This window comes from Lynx rufus, unplaced genomic scaffold (assembly GCF_022079265.1).
Source record: "Lynx rufus isolate CCGP_SWC_20201006 ecotype Redwood Valley unplaced genomic scaffold, mLynRuf1.p SCAF_19, whole genome shotgun sequence".
NCBI lineage: Eukaryota > Metazoa > Chordata > Mammalia > Carnivora > Felidae > Lynx > Lynx rufus.
Genome location: NW_025814833.1, coordinates 3739803 through 3767702, shown reverse-complemented (window position 1 = coordinate 3767702; position 27900 = coordinate 3739803). Strand labels below are relative to the sequence as shown.

Sequence of the window (27900 nt, the reverse complement as noted above, 5' to 3'; positions counted from 1 at the left end):
ATCTATTTTTTTTAACGTTTATTTATTTTTGAGACAGAGAGAGACAGAGCATGAACGGGGGAGGGTCAGAGAGAGGGAGACACAGAATCTGAAACAGGCTCCAGGCTCTGAGCTGTTAGCACAGAGCCCGACGCGGGGCTCAAACTCACGGACCGTGAAATCATGACCTGAGCCGAAGTCAGCCACTTAACCGACTGAGCCACCCAGGCGCCCCAATGTTTATATCTATTAATAGGATGTATTCATTGCTTTTTTTTAGATGCTAAACCTATCTTTCATTTCTGGGACAAATTCTACTTATGTGTATATAATCATTTCTATATGTTGCTGGATTAGGCTTCCTAATATTTTGTTAAGATTTTTGTGTCCGTGAGGGATATTTAACTGTGGTTTTCTTTGCTTGTGAAGTCTTTGTTTAGCTTTGGTTTCAGTATAGTACTGCCATCATACAATAAGTTGGAAAAGTTTCCCTGCTCTGTTTTCTGAGAGTGTTTGTGTGTGATTGGGATTATTTCTTTAAATATTTGGTAGACATTAAATGAAGACATCTTGACCTGGACTTTTCTTTGTGAGCAGATTGTTGATTACTAATTCAACCAATTTATTTATTATGAGTTTATTCAGCTATTCTCTTTATTTTTGTGTCTGCTTGTTAATTTGCATCTTTCTATGAGTTTGTCCATTCATTTAAGCTTTCTAATTTGTTGGCCTAAAGTTATTTATAATATTCCCTTATACTCGTTTCCATCTCTATAGGGTCAGTAATTATGCCTCATCTTTAATTCTTGATGTTAGTAATTTCTGTCTTTTATTTTCTTGGTTGGTCTAGCTAAGGGTTTGCCATTTTGTTAAACTTTTCAAAGAATCAGCTTTTGGTTTCATTGATTTTCTCTTCTTTTTTTTTTTTTTTTGTTTTCTATTAACACTAATTTATACCCTGATCTTTATTATTTTCTTCTTTTTCCTTGCTTTGTGTTTAGTTTGCTCTTTTTCTAGTTTCCTAAGTTTGGAAACTCAGATTATAGGTTTGAAAACATTCTTCTTTTCTCATATAGGTGTTTAAAGCTACAGATTTCTCTCTCAGCATTGTTTTAGCTGCATCGATAAATTTAGATTATGGTGTTTTCATTTAGTTCAAAATATTTTTAAAATTTCCTTTGTAAGTTCTTTGACCTATGAGGTATTTAGAATTGTGCTGTTTAATTTCTAAATATTTGTGTTTTCTCAGATTTCTTCCAGCAGTGGATGTCTAATCTGATTCCATTGTGGTCAGATAAATAGTTTGTATGATTTCAGACTTTATCATTTTTTTGAGCCATGTTCCTCACTTTGGAGCCCTTATTCTAATATCAGCATGATAGTTTCCCATACTTTCTTTAAGTCATATCTCTCAAATGTCACTTTTTCAATGAGACTTACCAAGACCAACATTAAAATTGCAACTACCATTACTACCACCCCCTAGCACTTCCAGTCACCCATTATGCTGCTGTATTTTTTTCACAGCACTCATAACCTTCTAACATTCTATATAATTCACTGAGCTCCATAAAGATAGGGATCTTTATTTTATACAGATATACCCCAAGAACCTACCTGAATCATAATAGTCACTAAATATATATTTCTGAATGTATACATTAGAATATTTATCCACTTGGTCATATGTAGCTGAAATTTCTTCACTTTCATTAGGATGTATTATTTCATGATATAAACTGACTACAATTTTATAATTGATTCTTAGATGGACATTTACATTTTTGCCAGTTTAAAGCTATTATAAATAGCACTGATCTAAACATTATTACTATTGTATCCTGGTACACATATATCTAAATTTTTCTAGGGTATATATGTAAGCATGGAAATTGTCATATTATGAGCATATATTTAACATTGGTAGATAATGTTATAGTGATTTGCCCTATGGGTGCACATTCCTACCAGCAATGTAGGAGGTTTCTATTTGCTCTACAATTTCACTGACCTGTGATATTGGTATTCTTTTTAATTTTTTGCCAACATGGCAGTTTTCTATTAGTATCCCATTACCTTCTTAATTAGCATTTCTCTGAATTCTAATATCGTTGAGCATTTTTGCATATATTTGTCAGTCATGTATGTCTCCTCTTTTGTGAGGCATTTTTTTTCAATCACCTGCCCCTTTCCTTAATGGTTATTTACCAGTTATTTGTGCAGCAAACATCTCGTCCCATTCTATGACTCTTCTCTCTTTATGATTTTTTTAATGAACAAAAGTTTTAAATTGTAATATAGTTGAGTTTGCTAATATTTTCTTTAATGGTTAGTGCTTTTGGCATCTTAAGAAATCCTTTTCTAAATATTCTTATACCCTGCTGGTGGAAAGGCAGAATAGTACAACTCCTACAGAGTGGAATTTAGCAATATATGGAAAAAGTACATACACATTTACCCTTTGTCTCAGCAATGCCACCTCTTATAATCTATTTCAAAGATATACTGGAAAAATACAAAATCCTGTATGCACAAGGCTGTTTGTCAGGACATTATTCATATAAGCAAAAAAGACTGGATACAACACTAATGTGCATCAGTAGAGGAGTAGTTGAATAAACTAGTACATCCACACAGTAGAGTACTGTGCAGTTATCAAGAGGAAGGAGAAGAGCTCTACACATTAATATAGTTATTTCCAGGATATATTGCTAAGTGCAAAAAAGAAAGTTGTAGAACAACGTTTATAGTAAGTTACCTTGTATGTAGAAGAGGGGTGTAACTAACGAATTATACACATATATATGTGTTGTGTGTGTGCACCTATTTGCTTATATTTTCAAAAACAAAAACAAAAAAGAAACCTAGCTCCTGGAGACTCAGTTGGTTGAGCATCTGAGTGTCCGACTCTTGATTTTGGCTTGGGTCATGATCTCATGGTTCAGGAGATCAAGCCTCACATAGGGCTCTGTGCTGACACTACAGAGCCCACTTGGGATTCTCTCTCTCCCTCTCTCTCTGCCCCTCCCCAAGTCGCATGCGTGTTCTCTCACTCTCTCTCTCAAAAATATAAATAAATAAACATTTAAAAAAGAAACAATGGAATCATAATGTCAAAAGCTAATAAAAATTATTATTTATGGAAAACAAAAGGAATGGGATGAAGGGAACAGAGATAGAGTTGAGACTTCTGTGAAGGTACTGTATGTATTACACAGTTTTCACTTTAGACTCATATAGTGTTCTGCATAATTTAAAAAACTAATAAAAAAGAGAAAAAATCAATTCCGAAAGTTCATAAATAACTTGAAGCAAATGAACCTAACTATAAATAAAGTTGGTAGCATAACCATACAGAGAAAACAGTTATGTAAAGTGACTTTAACACAACATTTGTACATGTATTCATTCCTAAAACTGTATTCAGTGGTTTTATTATTGATAGTTGTATTAGTATTGTTATTGACATTTTAAAATTCTATAAAAACCAAGAAGTTTGAGTAAAAACCTTGAATATTACATTTAAAGTGGACGTACCAGTATGAGCTCATGATTTATTTTTCTTTTAAAAGAATTTCCTAGCGTTGTCCAGTGAAAAGGGCTAGAAGCAACAACTCAACATCTGTGAACACACCTGACAACACATTGTGGTTTCTAAATACTATTCCCCATTAAAAGGACCCAGTGTCCTTGGAGAGATAATCTAGGTTTGAGTCAGGGAATATTCAAAATGAATTTGTAACACCTTGCTGTGCCAAAAAAATGGAAAGCAACACAGGAGCCAATTTGAAGGGACTTACTGGTCCCAAGTGAGATAATTTGACCACCAAAAAGAATAAAGACTACATTTAATTGAAACACAATCAAACATATGAAAATGGTCTCACGATTATACTAAAAATAATCATTGGTTACCATTGGACATTTCTAAGGTACCAACTCATTACTCTCATAGTTGGTAAATACTGGGAAAAAAATCAAGCATTTGTCCTGCCTTTCCTGTATAAACTGTATATGGGAAAACCAAATAATTACGGTAAGTTCATTATAGGATTCCAGATAATAAATACAACAGAAATAATAGAATTAATAAACACAAAATAAATAATATAATTAGGGGAGTTCCATTTTGCAACTCTTAATAAATTAATAGATCTAGGCAATGGTCATCCATAGATGCAAATCCCATTAGGTGAATGGGAAGACTTCACAGTGGAGGGATCAGACTAACACTGTCTGAATCTGCTGATGAACTTTAGCAACATTAAAGTGGGACCACCAAACATGTGCCCTATGACATGACATAATAGGAAGTATACATCTATCTGTGGAGGATCGTTGCCTAAAATATTGAGCGTAAATCTAATCACATCTCTAGGTCAGCACTATCTTAATGCAGTGTTCCACAATGATGTAAATGGTTTCTATCTATTCTGCCCTTCATGGTATCCACTAGCTACATATGTCTCTCAAGCATTTGAAATGTGACTAGTTAACTGGGGAGCTGACATTTAAAACATTAATTTAAATAGATTTGTGTGGCCAATGACTATTGTCTTAGCGTAGCTCTAGATTTAACTGCCAGTTTGTAAGAAATAGAGGGGATTAAGGAACAAGTGAAACAATAACATGAGGAACAATAAGTCAAATTTCATTTGTTCTCTGGACAAATGATGTGGTTCCTCCAATAATTCAATGGGATATGGAAAAAATGAGTTGGAGGGGTATAAATGAAGGGGCACTGTTTTAAAATAGAACAGACTTAAGAGCTATAACAGCCAAAGCCTGGTTTAAATTCTGCATTGAACAGCCAAGTGTAAAAAGATAACTTTGAGAGAATCAGAGCCATTTGAATATGAACTCCATTGTAGATGATACTAAGGAATTATTCTGTGGAGTGGGATAATGCCACACTGGTTACATTTTTAATGTCCTTATCGGTTAGGTGCGTGTACTTGCATGACTCAGAGTGAGCACCTCCTTAGATTTTGCACCCGAGGGACCTCACTTGCCTCACCATAGTTCCACCCTTGCTTGAGATACACTGCATTAAACCAACTATATACTACTGTCATTTGTCAAAGGTTGTAATCACTTGCCCCAACAGAGTTTCTATATCTGAAATCCAAGATTTAATTTTTATTTATTTGTCAAAAGTTTTATTGGTAGGCTTTGTAGAACTTCCCTATCTCTTTGTCTTGATCTAGATGAACCCCAAAAGAAGAACAAAGGTGATCCCATGAACAACCTGGAAAGTTTTTACCAAGAGATGATAATGAAAAAACGTCTTGAAGAGTTCCAACTTATGAGAGGTGAACCCTTTGCTTCCCACTCACTGGTCTCAGCTACATCAGTGGGAGATAGTGGCACAGCTGAGAACCCGTCATTACTCCAGGACAAGGGAAAACAGGCAGCACAGGGTAAAGGTCCCAGTCTCCATGTGGCAAAAGTTTTTGATAATTCACCTGAGCAGTGTTGGACTGGGCCTAAGAAGCTGACGCAGCCAATAGAATTTGTCCCAGAAGATGAGATCCAGAGAAATCGTTTGTCAGAGGAAGAGATCCGAAAAATTCCTATGTTTTCTTCATATAATCCAGGGGAGCCAAACAAGGTATAGGCCAAACCAAGAAAAAAAACATGGGTTGTTTTAATTTTTCTTTACCTCTACCTAAATTAATACTTTTAAATTAGCTTTGATTATACCAAGGAATCGTGACATAGGCATAGTGATTGTGTTTTTCCTTGACTTTGACTTTTAATTCTCTTCATACTATATAAATAGCATATTTCCTCTGATGTTCTTTGTGGTTTCCTGAGGTCCTAAGCTATCCTTAGAATTTTAAAGAAATCTTGATGAGACTCTAGTCCATACCCACTAGAGGCCCTGAATTGAAGGGAAAATAACTTCCAGTTTCCTAGGCTAGTAATAAATCAAGTAGTATTCCTAAGACCACCATATCAGGTAACCATGGTGTCTCTGAAATTAGTCAATAAATAATTGGCCACCTGGTTGTGAGTAGGGTTTAGTGTTATTGCATGAGTTTTTTTCTTTAGAATGCTCCACCTGGCTTTCATATGACATATGACTTGAAACTGCTAATAGCTAAGCAGCAAAGTGAAAGTGCAAGGCCTCTAAGGCTTGAGAAATTGACAAATATATAAGAATTGTAAACCTTGTTTTATTGATCACATCATTATTTCACATTATTGGTATATGTTAACATCCAGAATGGAAAACTTTGTTATGTCGCCCAAAGAGGCAACACAAGCCCCTGGAGCATATACTTGGCCATGTTTAATTTAAAAAACAAAACCAAAAAAAATAATGTTAGCTTCTGGCTGTCCCTGAATTTTAAAAAAAGACATTATAGATGAGGGATATTAAAGCAGTTTTTTCTGAATGACTGCATTTCTAATATATTCTTGCTGTTCAAGGACAGCTTGATTTGTGTTTTTTATTATAAAATATTACTAATATACAAAAATTTAAAGAATAATATAACAAAAACCCTCATACCTAGCCAGCCATCTTAACCAGTTCTTCATAGTTTCCCTATTTGCTTGTTAGAAAAATAGAGCCTTACAGACACACCTGAAGACTTCCAGGTATCCCTCACCAATCCCATTTCCCTGTCTCCACTCCAGAGGTAACTACTATCCAGAATTTGCTATTTATCATCCTGATGCATGTTTTTATATTTTTGCTACATATTTATATATTCATAAACAAAATATAACTTTACATATTTTAAAACTATATAGATGATGTCATACTCGACATATTCTTCTACAACTTGCTTTTTTGATTCAATATACATAATGTTTTTGAAACTTATTTTAATAATATAAGGAACTATGGAGTATTACATTGTAGAAATACACTATAATTCATTTATCCATTCTCCTGAAGATATTTTCTTTTTCTTTTTGCTATTACAGACCATTCTGCAACAAACATTGTACGTATCTCCTGTTGCATATGTACAAGAGTTTCTCTAGGACAGTTTTTCAAACTTGTGGTTACAATTGTAGGTCACAACAAGCAATTTTTCTAATGAAACAAAATAGAATAGAATAGAAAATATCAAAGTACATTCTGTAGAGTATGGGTGTTGACTGTTTCTGGAAGCTTTTGGTTTGGTTGTGTGTGTGTGTGTGTGTGTGTGTGTGTGTGTGTGGTATATATGTGTGCCAGAATGTAAAATGCATTTCTTCCTATGGATCTAGTCAAAAAAGTTGGAAAAATATTGTTCTATTGCAGTGATTCTTAAATGTTAGTATGGACCAGAATCACCTGGAAGGGCCTGAGAGTTTGCATTTCCATCAAGCTCCCATGAGGTGCTGATGCTACTGGTCTGAGAGTGACATTTTAAGAATCACTGTTCTGTATTACATTCCTAGGAGTGGAATTACTGTGATATAGGGTATGTATATATTCAACTCCATGAGCAGGGTTTCAAAATCTCTTTCATATCCTTGCCAAGACTCTTTAGTGTTGGACTTTTCATTTTTGCCAGTCTAAAATGTTTGAAGGTATCTCATTGACTTCATTTGCAGGTTTCTGATTTCCGATGAAGTTATGCTTGTAATCATACATTTATTAGCCTTTCAGCAACCTTCTGTGCATTGCCTGTTCCATTTCTTTCCCCACTATTTGATTGCCTAGTTTTTCATATTATTTACAGAAATTATTTTTAAATTCTGGATATAAACCCATGTTGCTTATTTAGCAAATATATTCTTCCAGCGGGGGGGGCTTATCTTTTAAACGTTATTTCTGATATCTTTTGTTAACCAGAAATCTTTCATTTTAATGTAATCAGATCATCAGTATTTTATTTGATGGTTTGTACTTTTTGAGTCATTTCAAGGAAATCCTTCCCTACAAAACCAACAAAAAGTACACAAACAACCCAATGAAAATGGCCAAAAGATATGAACAAGAAACTCACAGAAGAGAAAACATGAAAAACCAATTAATTACAAAATCTTATTAATAAGTAATCAAAGAAATGTAAAATAAAACTACAGTGAGAAACCATTTAACACCCAGGAAGTTGGTATACATTTAAAGGCCTGACAGTGCCAATGAATGAATATAAATGAGGTGAATATAAATGAGGGCAATCACTTTTATGAACTCTGTAGCAATATCTAGTAAAATGGAAGATGCTCATACACTATAAGTCAGCAATTCCACTCCTAGGTATCAATCTTAGAGGAACTCTTACATGTGAACATTAGATGTTGTAAAGATACTCATCGTAGCACAGTTTATAAACAGCACACTTGTTCATCAGCAGGAGAATGGATAAAGCATGGTATATTCATAAAATAGAATATTGTACAGTATAGAAAATGAATAAAATAGAATTACAGGTATCAATATACATGAAACTCACAAACATAATGTTGAATGAAAAAAGCTACTTGCAGACTTCAGGTTTTAGCTCCAATGTGTAAAGTGCTTGGAAGTTATCATTCATGTCTTATAACAAGAAAAACAGCTGAACAAATAAAACAGCAATGACTTTTCTTGGACCCATCAGAGAATTGAAGTCACAAAGCAAATTGCAACCCCCAAGTCTGGAAAGACAGGCAATTACAGAGAATCACAGCCCAGATCTGCTTTTCAGGAGCAGAAAGCACTGTAGCCATAAACTGGTAGGGACACTTACGCAGTAACTTTGACAAACTGCTGGAAGCAGGGTGTAGATTGTTTGAGTGACAAACTCTAGGGGCCTCAGTCTATGAAGGCCCTCATATTTTCATGATTTTTACCTCCAGGAACTCCATTAAGTTCTCAAGGGGAAGGGCCAAGAAACAATCTCCTGTTCCTGGCATGAGGAAGGGAAAAGTAATCATTTTGAAATCTACCCAGAGCTTCTACCTAACAAAGGGATTCCCAGCAAGTGAAACATCTTTACCAAAGCCTTCTCCAGCCTGGGAGAAGGGAAATTATCCAACTCCCGAGGCCTCTAACCTTCCTGTCTCATCTAAGTGGGGGGGGGGACTAGAAGACACTTGTTGAAGGTTACATACAGGCTGGGGACACAGGCTAAAAGACTTGAGACTTAATTATGTGATTACAGAATGTTTCTCCCTGCCCCACAGATCAATGGGGCTTCAATATAATAACTACGGACTACAGCTGAAAGACTTGCAAGATTCAGACTCCGTTTAAGGAGGTATTAGGGAATCTGAAAGAAAATAGGGGAGAAAAAGCAAGAACATTAGGGGAAATTGAAACCTCTGACACCTACAGCTAGAGTAAACACTAAACACCATCAACTCCTTGCCAGATTAACATAAAACCTGTACTAATGGCCTGTTTACCTTAACTCCTCTTAACTTAGACATCATGTCCAGTTTTCAACAAAAAAAAATGGCAAGGCATGCTAAAAGAAAAGCCAGTCTGAAGAGACCAAGCAAACATCAGAACCAAACTCAGATATGCAAGTTTTAGAATTATATGACAATATTTAAATTTAACTTAAATTTAAATTTTTTTTTAATGTTTATTTTTAGTTTTGAGACAGAGAGAGACAGAGCATGAATGGGGGAGGGGCAGAGAGAGAGGGAGACACAGAATCGGAAGCAGGCTCCAGGCTCCGAGCCATCAGCCCAGAGCCTGACGCGGGGCTCGAACTCACGAACCGTGAGATCGTGACCTGAGCCGAAGTCCGACGCTCAACCGACTGAGCCACCCAGGTGCCCCTAAATTTAACTTAAATTTAAAATAACTATGATTAATATGGTAAAGAATCTATTAGAGAAAATAAACAATATGCAAGAACAGATGGGTAGTGTAAGCAGATAGAAACTCAGAATCAGAAGGAGATGCAAGAAATCAGAAACACTAAAAAGAAATGCTTTTGATAGATTCATCAGTGGACTGGAAGTGGCCAAGGAAAGAATCCATATGCTTGAAGACATGTCAATAAAAACCTTCCAAACTGAAATGCAAAGAGAAAAAGAACTGTAAAAAAATTGAAAATAATATCCAAGAGCTATGGACAATTTCAAAAGGTATAACATACATGTGATTGGAATACCAGAAGGAGAATAAAGAAAAGGAGCAGAAGAGATAGCTGAAGTAGGAATGGCTGAGAAGTTTCCAAAATTAATGGTAGACACGGGACCACAGATTCAGGATCTGGGAAGACAATATCAATCAGGATAAAGAACCCCAGACTAAGTGTATCATGTTCAAACACAGAATACTGATCCAAAGAGAAAATCTTGAAAACACCCAGAGGAAACACTTTACCTATAGAGGAACAATAAGAATTACATTGGATCTCTCATCAGAAATCAGACACGCAAGAAGAGAAAAGTGAAATATTTAAAGTATTGAAGGAAAAAAACACCCATCTAGAAATCTGTATACAGCAAAACAATCCTTCTAGTGTTAACCAAAAAATACTTTCTCAGACAAACAAAAACTGAGGGAATTTGTCAGCAGTAAATCTGTCTTGTGAGAAAAAAAAAATTTAAGTTTTTCCAGAGAGAAGGAAAATGATATAGGCCAGAAAATCAGATCTCTATAAAGAAAAGAAGAGCATAGGAGAAGGAATACGTGAAGGTAAAATGAAATCTTTTATTTTCTTATTTTTAAGTGATCTAAAAGATAACTATTCAAAGTAATGTGTTAGGTAATTATAGCATATTGATAAATGAATGTTATAAGGCAGGAATGTTATAAGGAATAGGAGGGAAGAATTAGTATTTGGTGTATATAACTATTATAAGTTACCTGCACTACCTGTGAAGTGGTATGATGTTATTTGAGAGTGGGCTTAGATTAGTCATAAATGAGTATTGTAAACTCTTAGGCAACCACTAAAAAATTATAAAATGAAATATAATTGATATGCCAAGAGGGGTGAAAATGGAATCATATAAAATGATACCCATTCTCTATAATCTTTTCCACAAAATAGAAACTTTCTAACTCATTTTATGAAACCAGCCTTAGCTTAATACCCAAACCAGATAAAATCATTAAATAAAGCAAAACTACAGATCAATATCTCTCAGAGCACAGAGAAAAATCTTAAATTTTAGGAAAATAAAAATAGTTTGATTGAAAAATTAAAATATTTGGAAATGAAATCCAACAGGTATAAAAATAATTATATTTCATGATCAAGCAAGATTTATTCGAGGTGTCTATGGCTGATTCAACATTTGAAAATCAATTAATATAATCTACCACATCAACAAACTAAAGAAAAATTATATAATTATTTCAATTGATGTAGAAAAGGCATTTGACAAAATGAAAACTCATTCATGACAAAAACTCTCAGCAAACTAGGAATAGAAAGAAACACCCTCAACCTCCTTAAGAATATCTACAAAACCCTACAGCTAACATACTTAATGGTGGGGAACTGGGTGCTTTCCCCTTTGATCAGGAATAAGACAAAGATGTACCCTCTCCCTGCTTCTTTTCAGTATTGTACTAGAAATGCTAACTAGTGCAATAAGAAAAGAAACAGCACACAGATTGAGAAGAAAAAAAAATTGTCTTTTTTCACAGATGACATGTATGTCTATGTAGAAAATTCCGAAGAATCAATAACAACAATGTGAAAGAACTATGGGAACTAATAAATGCAATATAGCAAGGTTGGAGGATACAAGGTTTATATGCAAAAGCCAATTGCTTTTCTGTACACCGAGAAATGAACAATTGAAATTTAAATTTAAAACTCAATGCTGTTTACAAAAGCACCACAAAAAGTAAAATACTTACGTATAAATCTAACAAAATATGTACAGGATCTATGTACAGAAAACTATAAAACTCTGATGAAAAATTAAAGAAGATGATAAATGCAGAGATATTTATGTTCATGGATTGCAAGACTTAACACTGTTAAGAAGTCAGTTGTACCCAAATTGATATGTAGATTCCACACAATCCCAACAAAATCCTGGCAAGCTATTTTGTAGATATAGACCAACTGATTATAAGTTTATGTGGAAAGACAAAAGACCCAGAATATCCAACATAATACTGAAGAAGAGCAAAGTTGGAGGACTAATACTATCCACGTTTGAGATTTACTATAATCAAAAAGGGTGGTGTTGGTGAAAAAAAGACATAGATCAATTGAGCAGAATAGAGACTCCAGAAATAGACTCACACAAATATAATGAACTAATCTTTGACAAGGGAGCAAAGGCAGTTCAATGAAGAAACGGTAGTCTTTTCAACAAATTATGCTAAAACAACAAACTGGTTATCTACATGCAAAATAGGAATCTAAACACAGATCTCAAAATGAGATCTCAAAAATGAGGTCTCAAAAAATGACCTCAAAATAGGTCATAGATCTAAATGTAAAGCACAGTACTATAACACTTATAGAAGAAAATAGAAAATCTAAATGACCTTGTGTTTGGTGATGCATCTATAGACACAACACCAAAAGCATAATTTGTGAAAGAAAAAAATTGATAAATCAGACTTTATTAAATTTATAAACTTCTGTTTTGTGAAAGACACTTTTAAGAAAATCAAAAGCCAAGCCACAGACTAGAAGAAAATATTTGTAAAACATTTCTAATAAAGGACTTTCATCCAAAATACAAAGACATGTCCTTGAGACACTGGCTTTTTCACAAAGACATGGAACTCAACAGTAGTGAAACAAACAACCCGATTAAAAAATGGGCAAAATGTAAGAACAGTCACCTCACCAAAGAAGTTATATACATGTCAAATTAGCATATGAAAAGCAGCTCATCATCGCTGTCATCAGGGGATTGCAAAATAAAACAACAGTGAGATGCCATTACACACCTATTAGAATGGCTAAAATTCACAATAAAACTGACAATACTAAATGCTATTGAGGATGATGAGCAACAGGAACTCCTACTCATCGCTGGTGAGAATAGAAAATGTTACGACTTCTTTGAAGTCAGTTCAGCAGTCTCACAAAGCTAAACATTGTTTTACTGTATAATCCAGTAATTACGCTGTTATTTACCCAATTGATTTGAAAACCTATATTTATACAAAAACCAGCATGTGAATGTTTATCAGTTTTACTCATAATTGCCAAAAACTGGAAGCAATTAGAATGTCCTTCAGTAGATTAATGGATACATTCACCTGTGCTGCATCTATACAGTGGGATATAATTCGTCAATAAAGAGAGCTGACAAGCCACAGAAAGGCACAGAGGAACTATAAATATATTAATAAGTGAAAGCCAGTATTAAAAGACTATATACTGTATGATTCCAATTATGTGACATTACAGAAAACACAAAAATGTAGAGATAGTAAATGACCAATGGTTGCCAGGAGTTCAGGGGGTTGGAGAAGAGAGAAATAGGGGAAGCACAGCATTTTTAAGGCAGTAAAGTTATTCTATAAGATAATGTAATGGTGGATGCAAGATATGCATTTGTCAAAGCCCATAAAACTGTACAGCATGAAGAGTGACCCTTAATGTATACAAATATTAAAAAATCATTTGAGAGGTTGGGGAACCCCGGGAAAGAATGAAGACTATGACAAGACAATCTTACAGATATATGAAGCAACCTCAATGAAGGTATGTGGGTGAAAGATGCTGACTTAAGTATCTTTGGAAATATGTGGAGTCTAGAAGACTAAAAACAGAAGTCACTGTACCCTAGTTAATAAGGTTGCACATAATCACTGTACCCTAGTTAATAAGGTTGTGTCTCATGAGGGTACTGGTTAACAATCCTGATACTGATACACATGTATAATGAAATGGAGCAATTAAGTAAATGGATGGCAGGTGGTGGGAGCCAGGTTTCTCACTGGTAGAATTCACAAACAAGCAAAGAAAAGAAGCTAGAATGATCCATATAATGGTTTAGAGTTGGAGACAGCAGCATGAAATCATGTTTAGCTTAGTATAGATATAGATGATTATATATAAAATATTTATAGATATGTATATATACACAGGTTAGTATAAGCATAATTTTTTCTCTGTCAGCTGAGAGGGTCTAAATGAAGTGATACTCCATTGGCAACAAGCATGTTCAGTACCCAAATCTTAGTTTGTAATACCATTCTCTTGTAAAAGGAACCAGGACTCCTTAGAGATATGACTAATTCTAGTAGTGGGGCAGGAAATGTACAAGATGAGCCTTGAACATTTTGTAGTGACAGAAAGTAAGAAAGTGCTGAAAACAACAACATAAAAACAGTGTTGGGAATATGCCAAAGGAGCACAAGAGCCAACTGAAAGAGTTTCCAGTGACCAAAGCTGGAACAACTTGTGCAACAAACTAGGTGAATTAATATTGGATTATAACCTAAAGTATAGGATAAATAGCTATGACTGCATACTGATAATAAAATGATTGAGTAAATCAAATAACTGGGGGAGATAAGATAAATATCCCACACAGAAGAATTTTAAATAATTTACATAGATGCTCCATCTCAAACTGGGGGAGCATAACTTTCCACTTCTTAGTTTTGAGGTATTGAGTGACTTATTTCCGAAGAGTACAGTATGGAAAGGCAAGAAAAAAAGACTAATATTGCAGCGTAGAAACCTAACAAACACTGCCTCAGCCAGTTGTTCAAGGCCAACATCAACAGTCATTAATCACGATGATAGTATGCATACTTGATGTGATATGTTCAAAATTGAACTTTCCTCTCTGGTCTTCCTTCTCATAATCCATAACCCCAATCTAACATGAGAAAAACACCAAAAAAAAAAAAAAATCTAGTAGTGGGCCATCCTACAAAATACCTGACCAGGATTCCTCAAAACTGTCAAGATCATTAAAAACAAGAAGTCTGAGAAACTGCCACAACCAAGAGGAGCCTAAAGACACATGAAAACTATGGAAACCAATTTGTCAATAAACTTCATATAAAAAAAAAAAATAATAAATAAATAAATAAATAAATAAATAAATAAAATATAGAAAGAACTCACATAAAAAAAAAAAAAGACACATGAAAACTAAATGTACTGTGGTAACCTGGATGGAATCCTGAAACAAGAAAAGGATATTAGGGGGGCGCCTGGGTGGCGCAGTCGGTTAAGCGTCCGACTTCAGCCAGGTCACGATCTCGCGGTCCGTGAGTTCGAGCCCCGCGTCGGGCTCTGGGCTGATGGCTCAGAGCCTGGAGCCTGTTTCCGATTCTGTGTCTCCCTCTCTCTCTGCCCCTCCCCCGTTCATGCTCTGTCTCTCTCTGTCCCAAAAATAAATAAACGTTGAAAAAAAAATTTAAAAAAAAAAAAAAGAAAAGGATATTAGGGAAAAACTAAGGAAATCTAAATAAACTATGGCCTTTGGTTAATAATAAGGTATCAATATTCATTCATTCATTTTAACAAATGCACCATAGCAATGTAAGATGTTAATTATAGGGGAGACTGGGTGTGGGGTATGTGGGAACTCTTTGTACTACCTTCTCAGTTTTTCTGTAAATCTAAAACTGTTCTAAAAAATAATCTACTTTTTAAAAATTTAAAACAGATACCTGCATAAAAATGCATACAGTTTTATACTATTTATGTAAAGTTCAAAACATGCAAAACAGAACTGTATATTGCAGAGGGATGCCAGGAAGTTTCATCCTGTACTATCACTTGAGTATCTGTTTTTCTGTTTCACAGAAATGGTAATCTTGTTTTTGAGCCTAGCTGTATCTTTCTTTGTGTGTGTGTGTGTGTGTGTGTGTGTGTGTGTGTGTGTGCGCGCGCGCGTTTGTGTGTGTGTGTGAATATATATGTATGTTGGTGATACGTACATACATACATACCTGTGTGTGTGAATATATATGTATGTTGGTGATATGTTCATACATATCTGTGTGTGTGTGTGTGTGTGTGTGTGTTTGGAGCAGAGAAGATGCATCCAAGCAAGAAGTGACCAAGCCACGTCTACCAGAAGTCATCTTGATTTTTAAAAAATGTTCATATCAAAGGGAGCCATCTTAGTATGGATCTTTCCTACTTGGTGAGAAACTTGCAGTATGTTTCACATACTCCTTTCTATGGTTATTTAATTTGATGATGCTTTTATGATAAGTATTTCAGAGCCAAAACTCTAGATCACCTGAAATTACTTAAGTGAATCACAAGTCAGTCAATCTGTGCCTTTGCCTTTATGATACAAGTGTAGTTAAATCTAAATATGCAATATCCAGCTTTTAAAGTCTTTGAGACATAAAGAGACTCTTATTATATAACGTTTAATATATTTATTTGTGTTTTAGTGGTTAACTCATTTAAGTGGGCTCTATTTTCTAGCTCTTTGCTTATGCCGCTTTTCTCTGAATTCTTCTCAAGTTCCATTAAACTGTAAAGGTTATAGTTTATTCTAACTAACATATAGAGATTTTTTTTCTTCCATCTTTTCTTATTGTAGTAAAACACATGTAACTTGAGATCTACCCCGTTAACAATAATGTAACTTGAGATCTACCCTCTTAACAATATTTTAAGTATACGTTACAGTGTTGTTAACTATAGGCACAATGTTGTCCAGCACATCTCTAGAACTTTTCATCCTGCATGACTGAACTTCATAAGTACTGAATAGCAACTCCCCATTTCCCTCTCCCTTCAGCCCCTGACAGCCACCATTCTACTTTTGCTTCAATGAGTTTGACTACTATAGATAACCACATATAAGTGAAATCATGTAGTATTTGTCCTTCTGTGACTGGCTTATTGCATTTAGCATAATGCACTCAAGATTCATCCATGTTGTAGCATATGACCAGATTTTCTTCCTTTTTCTGGATGAATGGTATTCCATTGTATGTGTATACCACATCTTCTTTATCCATTCATCCATGATGGATATTGCCACCTCTTGGCTATTGTGAACAGTGTTTTCATATGTGTTCAGATATCTCTTTGATATTCTGATTTTAATTCTTTTGGATAAGTATCTGGAAGTGGGATTTCTGGACCATATGGTAGTTCTATTTTTAATTTTTTGTAGCACCTCCATACTGTTCATAGTGGCTGCACCATTTTACATTCTGCCAATAGTGTACAGGAATTCCAATTTGTGTACATCCTTGCCAAATTATTTCCTGTATGTGTTCTTTGAAGAAATGTCTATTTAGGTCTTTTGCCCATTTTTAAAATTTTTTATTCTTTAATGTTTATTTATTTTTGAGAGCGATAGAGTGAGCAGCAGAGGGGCAGAGGGAGAGGGAGAAAGAGAATCCCAAGCAGGCTTCATGCTGTCAGCCCAGATTGCAATGTGGGGCTCAATCTCATGAACCTGTGAGATCATGACCTGACCTGAAAGCAGGAGGCGGTTGCTCAACTGACTGAGCCACCCAGGTGCCCCTTGCGTGTTTTTTTTTTTAATTGGGTTATCTGTCTTTTTGCTGTTGAGTTGTAAGAGTTCCTTATATATTTTAGATATTAACTTCTAATAAGATATTTGGTTTATAAATATATTCTTCCATTCTGTTGGTTGCCTTTTCACTTTGCTGATTGTTTCCTTTGCTGTACAGAAGTATTTCAGTCGATGTAGTCCCACTTTATTTTTGCTTTTGCTGCCTGTGCTTCTCATGTAATATTCAGTTGACTGGATTTTGACTGAATTCAGTTGAGTTGACTTTTGTGTGTGGTATAAAATAAGAGTCCAGTTTTGTTATTTTGCATGTGGATACCAACTTTTCCTAGCACCATTTGTTGAAGGAACTATCTTTTCCAAATTATGTATTCTTGCCCCTCTGTTGATCAGTTGACTGTATATGTGTGAGTTTATTTCTGGGTTCTATTCTCTTCCATTGGTCTATATAACTGTCTTTATGCTAGTTTGCTCTTTTGATTACTGTAGATTTGTAATATGTTTCAAAATTAAGTGAGAGGCCTCCAGTTTGGTTCTTATTTTTCATGATTGCTTTGGCTATTTGGGGTCTCTTGTGGTTCCATATGAATTTTAGGATTGTTTTTTTCTATTCCTATAAAAACTATTGGGATTTTGATAGGAATTGCATTAAATCTGTAGATCACTTTAGGTAGTGTGTAAATTTTAACAATATTGTTTTCCAGTCCATGAACATGGGACATTTTTGCATTTGTGTCTTCTTTAATTTTTTTTAGCAATGTTTTGTGGTCTTCAGTGTACTAGTCCTTCATTTCCTTGGCTGTCTTTTTTTAATTGAAGAATGATTGACATTTGAAAAAGCTGTACATATTTATTTTGCATTTTTTTGTCAATTTTTTATTTACTTTCTAGTTAAAATATAGTGTAATACTGTTTTCAGGAGTAAAATTTAGTGATTCATCACTTACAACATCCAGTAAAGCTGTACATATTTAATGTATGAATCTTGATGAGTTTGAAAATAAATGTACACCATGAAACTATCACCATATACAATGCCCTAAACTTAACCATCACCTCTAGAAATTTCCTTCCTCCTCCTTTGTTTTATCATAACATTTAACATAAGATCTACCCTCTTAATAAATTTTAAGTATCTGATACAGTATTGATAACTATATGCACCATGCTGTACAGTAGATCTATAGGATTTATTCATCTTGCATGAACATCTTTGATGAACATCTCCCCAGTTAGCCCTCCTCCCAGCCTCACAGTAAACATGATTCTACTCTGCTTTTATGAGTTTGGCTGTGTTGGATGCCTGATATAAATGGGATCATGTAGTATTTCTTCTGTGTTTTGTTTATTTCCCTTGGAATAGTGTCTTCCAAGTTTATCTTGTAGCAAATGAAAAGATTTTCTTTTTTTAAAAGGCCAAATAATATTCCATTGTATTTATACACATTATCCATTCATCTGTCAGTGGACATTTAGGTTGTTTCCATGTCTTTGCTATTGTAAATAATGCTGCACTGCACAAGGGAATGCAGATAGTTCTTCCAGATCCCAATTCCAGTTCTTTTGGGTATATACCCATGGGTGGGATTGCAGGATTGTATGTTAGTTCTACTTTTAATTTTTTGAGGAACCTCCGTACTGTTTTCCATAGTGGTTATAATGATTTACATTCCCACCAATAGCATACAAGGCTTAGAATTTCTCCATATCCTCACCAACACTTACTTTTTGTTGTTGTTGTTATTAATAGCCATCCTAACAGATGTGAAGTAGTATTTCATTGAGGTTTTGATTTGCATTTTCCTGATAGTAATATTGAGCATCTTTTTATATACCTGTTGGCCATTTGTATGTCATTTTTGAAGAAATGACTATTCAGGTCTTTTGCCCATTTTTAAAATTGGGTTATTTGGGGTTTTTTGTTTTGTTTTGTTTTGCTATTGCATTTCAGGAGTCCCTTATATGTTTTAGATATTAATCCTTTATCAGATATCAGATATATGATCTGCAAATATTTTCTCCTGTGCCTTGCTTTTTCATTTTGCTGATTTTTTTTGGCTGTACAGGTTTTTAGTTCTAATCATACTTGTTCATTTTTGCTTTTGTTGTTGCTTGTCCTTTGATGTCATATCCAGGAAGTCATTGCCAACATCATTGTCCAGAAGATTTTTTCCCTAATTTTTCTTCTAGGAGTTTTTGGAGTTTCAGGTCTTATTTTAAAATATTGAATCCATTTTGGGTTGATTTTTATGTGTGGTGTGAGTTAAGCATCTACTTTAATTCTTTTGCTGTGGGTATCCAGTTTTCTCAACACCATTTATTATGAGACTATCTTTTTACCATTGTGTATTCTTGGCCCCCTTGTCAAAGATCAGTGTACCATAAATATGTGGTTTATTTCTGGGCTCCCTATTCTGTTTTATTGGTCAATATGTTTGTTTCTTATGCCAGTACCATGCTGTTTTGATTACTGTAGCTTGAAATTAGGAAATATGATGCCTCCTGCTTTGTTCTTCTTCCTCAAGATTATTTTGTCTACTTGGGATCTGTTATGATTCCATATGCATTTGAGGATTTTTTTATTTCCATAAAAATTGACATTGGGATTTTGATAAGGATTATATTGAATCAGTAAATCACTTTGGGTAGTATGAACATTTTGATAGTACTTGCAGTCAATGAATATGGGATAGCTTTCCATTTATTTGTGTCTTTTTCAATTTCTTTCATCAATGTTATGTAGTTTTCTGTGTACAAGTCTTTAAGCTCCATGGTTAAGTTTATTTCTGAGCATTTTATTCTTTTTGATACTATTGTAAATGGGATTGGCTTTTTTCTTATTTCGTTTTCATGCAGTTCATTGTTAGGGTGTAAACATTTAGAAGGATTGATACTTTCATTGTTAGTGTAAACATTTAGAAGGATTGGTATTAATTCTTCTTTAAGTGTTTGGTAGAATTCACCCATGAAACCATCTGGTCCTGGGCTTTTCTGTGCTGTGAGGTTTTTGAAGACTGATTCAATCTCATTACTAGTTATAAATCTCGTTAGATTTTCTATTTATTCATGATTTAGTCTTGGTAGGTTGTACATTTCTAAGAATTTATCCTTTTCTACGTTATCCAATTTGTTGGCATACAGTTGTTCATAGTAGTCTCTTGTAATCCTTTCTTTTTCTGTGGCATCAGTTATAACATCTCCTCTTTTTTTTTCTGATTTTATTTGAGTCTTCCCTCCTTTTTCCTCTACCTAGCCAAAGGCAGTCAATTTTGTTGCTCTTTTTAAAAAGCCAGCTATTAGTTTAGTTGATTTTTTTCTAGTTTTTCTAATCTCCTTTGTTTATTTCTGCTTTAGTTTTTATTTCTTTCCTTCTACTAACTTTGGACTTAGTTTGCTTCTTTTCCTAGTTCCTTAATTGTAGAGTTAAGTTGTTTATTTGAAATCTTATTTTATTTTATTAATATATATATATATATTTTAAAAGTTTATTTGTCTATTTTGAGAGAGCACACGAGCAAGGGGAGGGGCAGAAAGAGAGGGAGAAAGAAAATCCCCAAGCAGGCTCCACGCTGTCAGCACAGAGCATGATGTGGGGCTCAAACTCACCAACCGTGAGATCATGACCTGAGGTGAAATCAAGAGCCAGATACTTAACCGACTGAGCCACCCAGGTACCCCTTTATTTTATTTTTTAAGTGGGCTCAACTGCCCAAGGTGGGGCTTGAACTCAAGACCCTGAGATCAAGAGTCACACATTCCACCAACTAAGCCAGGCATCTGTAAGACTTTTTGTTTTTGTTTTTGAGAGAAAGAGAGAGAGAGAGAGAACACGTGAGCATGAGCAAGGGAGGGACAGAGGGAGAAGGACCCGAGCTAGGGCTAGGACAGAACCCGAGCTAGGGCTAAATCTCACGACCATGCGATCATGACCTGAGCCAGAATCAAGAGTCTGACGCTTAACTGACTGAGCCACCCAGGTGCCCCATGAGATCTTCTTTTTTAATGTAGGCATTTATCACTATGAAATTCCCTTAGTTCTGCTCTTGCTGTATCCCATAAATATTGTTATCTTCTGATTTCATTTGTCTCAAGATATTTTATAATTTCCCTTCTGATTTCTTCCTTGACCCATTGGTTGCTTAAAACTATGACATTTAGTTTCCTTCCACATATTTGTGAAATTTCTAGTTTTCCTTCTGCTGTTGGAAGTAAGGTATTGAAATCTCCTAGTATTGTATTGCTGTGTATTTCTCCTTTCACTTCTCACTGTTTGCTTCATATATTTAGGTGCTCTGATGTTGGGTGCATATTTATTTATAGTTATATCTTCTAGGTAAATTAACCCTTTTGTCATTATATAATGCCCATTTTTGTCTCTTGTGACAATTTTGACTTAAAGTCTATTTCATCTGATATACGCATGGCCAACCCTGCTTTCTTTGGTTATCATTTTTATAGAATATCTTTCTCTATCCTTTCATTTTTAGTTTATATGTGCCCTTAAATATAAAGTGAGTTTCTTGTAGACAGATTATACTTGGATCTTGTTTTTTTAATCATTCAACCACTCTTGTGTCTTTGATTAGGGAGTTTAACATACTTACATGTAAAGTAATTATCGGTAAGGACTTACTATCATCATTTATTATTTGTTTTCTGTCTTGTAGCTATTTTGTCCCTCTTTTCCTCTCTTGATGTCTTCCTTTTTGTTTCATTGATTTTTTGTACTAATGTATTTTTCCTTTTTTTCCTTTTATCTTTTATAGGTCTTTTCTTTAGGGTTACAATGGGGTTTCCTTAAAACATAACAATCTATTTTAAGCCGATAAGAACTTAAATTTATTTGCTTTCGAGGGCTCTTGTTTTCTTGAATGTGTGTGTGTGTGTGTGTGTTTTTATAGCATCCCATCCTAATAGAATATTGTCTCCTTTCTCTGAGGGTACTAGTGATGTTTTTTTGAAGTTTTCTTCCTTGCATGGTCTGTTTTCTTTTTCATTTGCTTTCATTTCTGTTTGTTTGTTCTGTTCTCTCTTTCACATTAGAGGCTTCCCACAGATACAGTAGATACCAGATCCGGGTAATCTGTGCCTATATATATGAGTAGGCGCCAAAAAGCAGATTGGACGCTCTAAGCACCTGAGTGGCCCTTGCTGACTTTTAGCTTCACTTTAAAGTCATCTGGCTGGTCCATTTGTTGGAGAAATTCCCCATCCCAAATCAGTATTTTTTTTAATCTTTTCTCTTGGGGCTAATCATATTTAGTGTGCATTATTTCTCTTAATCTTCTTGTGTTCAGATATAGTATTTACACCCTCATCTGTGCCTGACACTCCCCATATTTAGAAAATGAGCTACCAGTATTCACCATGATTGGGGTTGGCCTTTCTCCAGTAGCTAATCTTAGGGGAGGATCTTTCAAGATCTAGTTGGTTTTTAAGCAACTTTCAACCTTCCCACCTTATCTTAATCTCATCCCTTTACCTTCATTTTCAGAGGTACCTGAAGCTTTCAGTTCCTAAACTGTTTGTGGATTCTTAGGTGTAGTTTGGGTTAGTTCCTGGATTTCCCCACTTCTGGTTTAAGATTCAGCTTTCTTGAGTACACTTATCTAATTATTTTCCAGCTTCCAGAGTACTGCTGCTATTGCCTCCTTTCCTCGTTCTTTCTGACCTTGTGGGTTTGTGTTTAAAAAAAAAAAAAGGCCCTATAGTTTTAGAGAGTTTTCTGGAGGGAGTAAAATTAGATGCATGTATTCAATCTGCCATCTTTATCTGAAACTAATTCTTACTACAGTGAAATAGTTGCCTTACCTCCCTCATGTGCTATTTCTGTTGATCCTCGGTTTACATTAGGTGTTATACCTGAAGAACCTTAGCCCTCGGGTGACCGAAAGAGACCTTGTCTCATTGTTCGCTCGGTTCCAGGAGAAAAAAGGACCACCAATTCAATTCCGAATGATGACTGGACGAATGAGGGGGCAAGCTTTTATCACCTTTCCCAGTAAGTAGCTTTATCTGGATAATTAATTGTAGCATCAGTTCATTAGAGACTATTTATACCCTCTCTAATTTAGATATAGCCCTTTGATTTCTTCATATCACGTGAGAAGCATATGCTTGAACAAACACATGGGAAGAAGGAAAGAGAAGTAAGGAAAATATGTTTTCAGTGTTCTTCCACCCTCCCTCCTATGCTTCCTCTCCTCCACTGACAGTGCATGACCGCCTTATCCCATTGTCCTCAGGTTTCTCCAGTCATAGCACTTCCCTTCTCACTCTATCAAAATGGACCTTCCCTTTGCTGATGATGGTATTTCTAGTTCAGATTATATTACTTATTAATATATTGGTATCCTGTTAGAATACCCTAGTCTGCCCTATTCCTTTAGGACTAAGAGATTATATGTTAACATGCTAATTCACTAGTAATTCATAATTAACTAGGGGGTGATGATAAATTCCTTTAACTATTGTTTCCATCTTACTACTTGATCTCAGTATCATAATTAAAAGAGAACAATAATACAGGAATTTCATTTTCTATAGCAGACCAGACTGTCTTTTCTGGTGGAAGCTGGGTAGGAGCTCTACCTTTCATTATCCCTAACTACCATTACTTATAAACAGCCTAGTAATCTAAGTATAGGCAAGTGCTTTTACACATAAGCCATACCAAACTGCCCTCTGCTTCTTTAGAATTAACTTCTTTAGATTAAACTATTTTTCCTATCTTGTTAAGGTTTGTGGATCCTCTACACTAGCGGTTTTCAGTCCTTTTGTGGGAGGACCCCTTTTAAACTTAAAATATTTTTCATTGACCCCAAGCTAATATAATCCATTAATTGAAAAATATATAATAAAAATATTTTATAAACTCAGTACTTTAAGGTGTATATCTGTTTTATAACAGCAGTATAACATTTGAAAATTTGTAGTATATACATATGTGAGACATAAATTGGTTTAGTCTAAAGACATTGCTTGTCTACTTATGATTTCACAGACTCTGGGCAATAATTTCACTTCTAAATTTTCTACATACAGGCTCTGAGACTGTTAAAAACAGTTGAAAGTTGAAAACTCCTGCTATCCTTGCTATACACTGTATACTCACACCTCAAGTATCCATATGCCTATAAGATTTCTTAAACTTATTTATTCCAATGAGGGCTCCCACTCTCCCATCAAAAGAAAAAAGCAAAATGTTCTCAGTACCATGATAACATCTTTTATTTGTGTCGTCCATTTTGAAAATGGTTTCATTATCATAATACCTATAATCTGTTTTCTAAGAGGTTTATAGATTATTGGTTATAGCTTTGTCACACTGTCTATATTCTTGTTTCTTTACCTTTATCTTTGTGTTAGGAGACATTCAAACATCATTTTAAGTTTTTATTGTCATTCTTAGCCATTAGTTTAATCTTGCTGAGTTATACAAATTTGAGATTATGGAAAAGATAATAAAATTAAGAACTATATAGGCTTGTAGCCTATATTTAACTCCAAGGCAAAACAACATAAACTAGACTTGGAATAGAATTGAATTACTAAGCCCTATGTAAATTGATGCTTTTTTCTTTCTCTTTTAGATAAGGAGCTAGCACAGCAAGCATTGCATCTAGTAAATGGATATAAACTACGTGGGAAAATATTGGTGATAGAATTTGGAAAGAACAAAAAACAACGGTCAGATCTCCAGGCTGCTTCTCTCATATCATCTGCTACAGATAACACTACAGAAATCAGTGGTAGCTAAAAGATATATAGATGGTGAGTCCCAGGAGGTCTTTCTTGCATCAGAATCTTGGATCTGGGATTTGTGTATAGATAGCAATTTGCTTGGATTTGAAGAAGAGAAACTAACTGAGGGAGAGAAAAATCTAAGATAATCCCCCTCTGTTTCAGAACAAATTGGTAGGAAACATTTTTTATAATCAAAGACTATATAGAACAGACATATGGGAAGTATGAAGTGTAGGGTACAAAGAGTATCATTTTCTCAGGATAAATTACAAAAGATTATTTCCAAGGATTTAAAAAATCTTTATAATTCATCTGGGGTCTTAAATATTTGTCCCTAAATATAACATTCTTTCCAAGGTTGCCTCCTATATGCAGAACTAAAAAACTAATTACATGTTGAAATATTTATTTACTAGAGCTCATTTATCCTTCTTTATATCCACCAGTAAATAAATGACCAAGACCCCAGGCATAAACATCAACAAGTGCTGTTGAGTAAGAACTGTCAGCAGTGACAATACGTTGTTTCATAAGTTAGTCCATACATTTAACGAATACTTCCCCATGAAGTTATCAGTGTCTTCAAAAAGCTATATATTTTTCTAATGAAAGCATTTAGATCAAAATATTAATGTTCTCATAGTCATTAAGCTAGCTACCATTGAGCAATCATTGAATTCAAAGCAATAAACATTGAATCAATATCTAATGTATGTTATGTATTAGGTGTATGAATTTTAGAAGAGGAACATACTAGCAAACAGTACTAAAGGAGGGTGGGAAGAAAGTGTTCTCCAGAAGAGAGTCAGTCATTCCTAAATCCCTCAGTTATTTGTAGTTGCTGGAGAATAGAAAGAATATATGATATAGAGGAAGTAGTACAAACTTTGGAATTGGACTTGTGTTTGAACTTCACAGCCACACTTACCATTTCGTGACCTTGGCAAGTCACTTAATCTGAGCCTCAGTTTTCTCATCTATAAAATGAGGATAATAATACTACTTACCTCACTGGGTTGTAAGGATTAAATGAGATGATATTATTTTAGCTGAAGAACAGGAAGAAAAAAACTGAAGAAAATTTAACAGAGAGTAAGACCATTAAGCACCCCAACATACTTTTAACGAGAGGACAAGAAAAAGAGAAGAGGAAGAAAGAAGCAGAAAACATATTCCAATAAATAATGGCTGTAAATGTCTCAAATTTGATGAGAAGCATCACCTATACATCCAAGAATTTCAACAAACCCCATGTAGGATAAAGAAGAAATCCATAGACCCATCATAACAAAAGTGCTAAAGCTCAAAGACAAAGAGAAACTCTTGAAAGTAACATGAGAAAAATGAAGCATCACTTACAAGAGAACCCCAATCAGATTAACTGCTAACTTCTCATCAAAAACAATGGAGATGGCAATGGGATAACATATTCAAAGTGCTCAAAGAAAACACCTGCCGATATAGAATCCTATATCCAATAAAGCTGTTTTTGAAAATGAAGATAAAATATAAGCCTTCCCACATCATCAAAAACTGTTGTTGTTGGCAGACCTGACTTATAGGAAATAGTAAAGGAAGTTCTTCAGGCAGAAAGCAGTGACTTTGGATAATAATTTAAATCTGTACATATAGAAAAATAGCATGGGTAAAGGTAATTACATAATTAGGAAGGACAGTCTAAATGCATTTTTCCTTCTCTTAATTGATTTTTAAAACAGTTGTATAAAGCAATATGTATATAGTTGCATTATTGGGTTTATAACATATAAAAATGCAATATATTTGCCAATAACAGAACATAGGGTGGAAGCAAAACTGTATTGGACTATAGAAATGACTCCAGATGGTCACGCCAATCTACAGGAACAAGTGAAGAAAAGAAATAGGAAATAAGAAAGTTAATATAAAAAAATGACAAATATATATTTTCTCTTCTTCCTTCTCTGAGCTTCTTTAAAAGACATAAAATTTCATCAAATAATAATTATAACAGTGTATTGTTGGATTTATAACATGTAGAAATAATATGTATAACAATAATACCATAAAAAAGTGGGGAAAGGAATAGATTCATGTAGGAATAAGGTGTTTATATCTCATTGGAATTTAGTTTGTATATATCTGAAGCCAACTGAGTTAAGATTTGTATGGTAAGCCCTAGAGCAACCACTATGTAAATAACTGAAAATACTATTAAAGAAACTTAAATTAGAAAATATTGAATGCCAAAGGATAAATAGAGAAACAAAGACAAACCTCAGAGACGTATAAAAAGCAAACAGTAAAATGGCAATCTTAAGTCCACCTATATTAATAATAGCAATAAATATGAATGGATTAAACAATCCAATTAAAGGCAGAGATTGTCAGACTGGGAAAAACACACAAGATTCACCTCTATGCTATTTGTTGGGGTTACACTTTGGAGATACAAATAGATTGAAGGTTAAACAGAATTATCAGGTAAATGCAACTATAAGAAAGCTGGAGTGGCTATACTAATACCAGATAAAATAGACTTTAAAACAAAAAATGTCATTAGACACAAAGAGTGACATCTTGTAGTGATAAAAGAGTAGACCCATCAGGAAGAGCAAAATTATATATGCACCTAATAATGGAGCACCAAAATACATGAATCAAAAACTGAACTAAATGAAGGGAGAAATACACAAGTGTACAGTAAGAATGGGTACTTAGTACCCCATTTTGAATAATAGAACAATTAGTTAATAAGCAGGGAAATAGAAGACTCGAACAATGCCATAATGAACTAGACTTTAAAGTGATCTATAAAACACTACCCAGCAAGAACAGAATGCACATTCTTCT

The 27900-nt window shown here is 34.4% G+C and overlaps 1 protein-coding gene across 2 annotated transcripts in view; it reads left to right on the top strand.

The window, feature by feature from the left end:
• The window catches only part of RBM41 (RNA binding motif protein 41), a 58397-nt gene extending 31455 nt beyond the window's left edge, over positions 1-26942 (top strand). Inside the window, exons 5-8 of one of the 2 annotated variants that reach the window (XM_047081870.1) lie at positions 5187-5590; positions 23176-23323; positions 24915-25095; positions 26118-26942. In XM_047081870.1, coding sequence (XP_046937826.1) covers positions 5187-5590; positions 23176-23323; positions 24915-25081 — 719 coding nt within the window. In that variant the 3' untranslated portion in view covers positions 25082-25095; positions 26118-26942. Of the gene's footprint in view, positions 1-5186; positions 5591-23175; positions 23324-24914; positions 26087-26117 lie in introns of those variants that run through there. The other variant, XM_047081871.1, reaches the window with a different exon arrangement.
• The last annotated feature ends 958 nt before the right edge of the window (positions 26943-27900 follow it).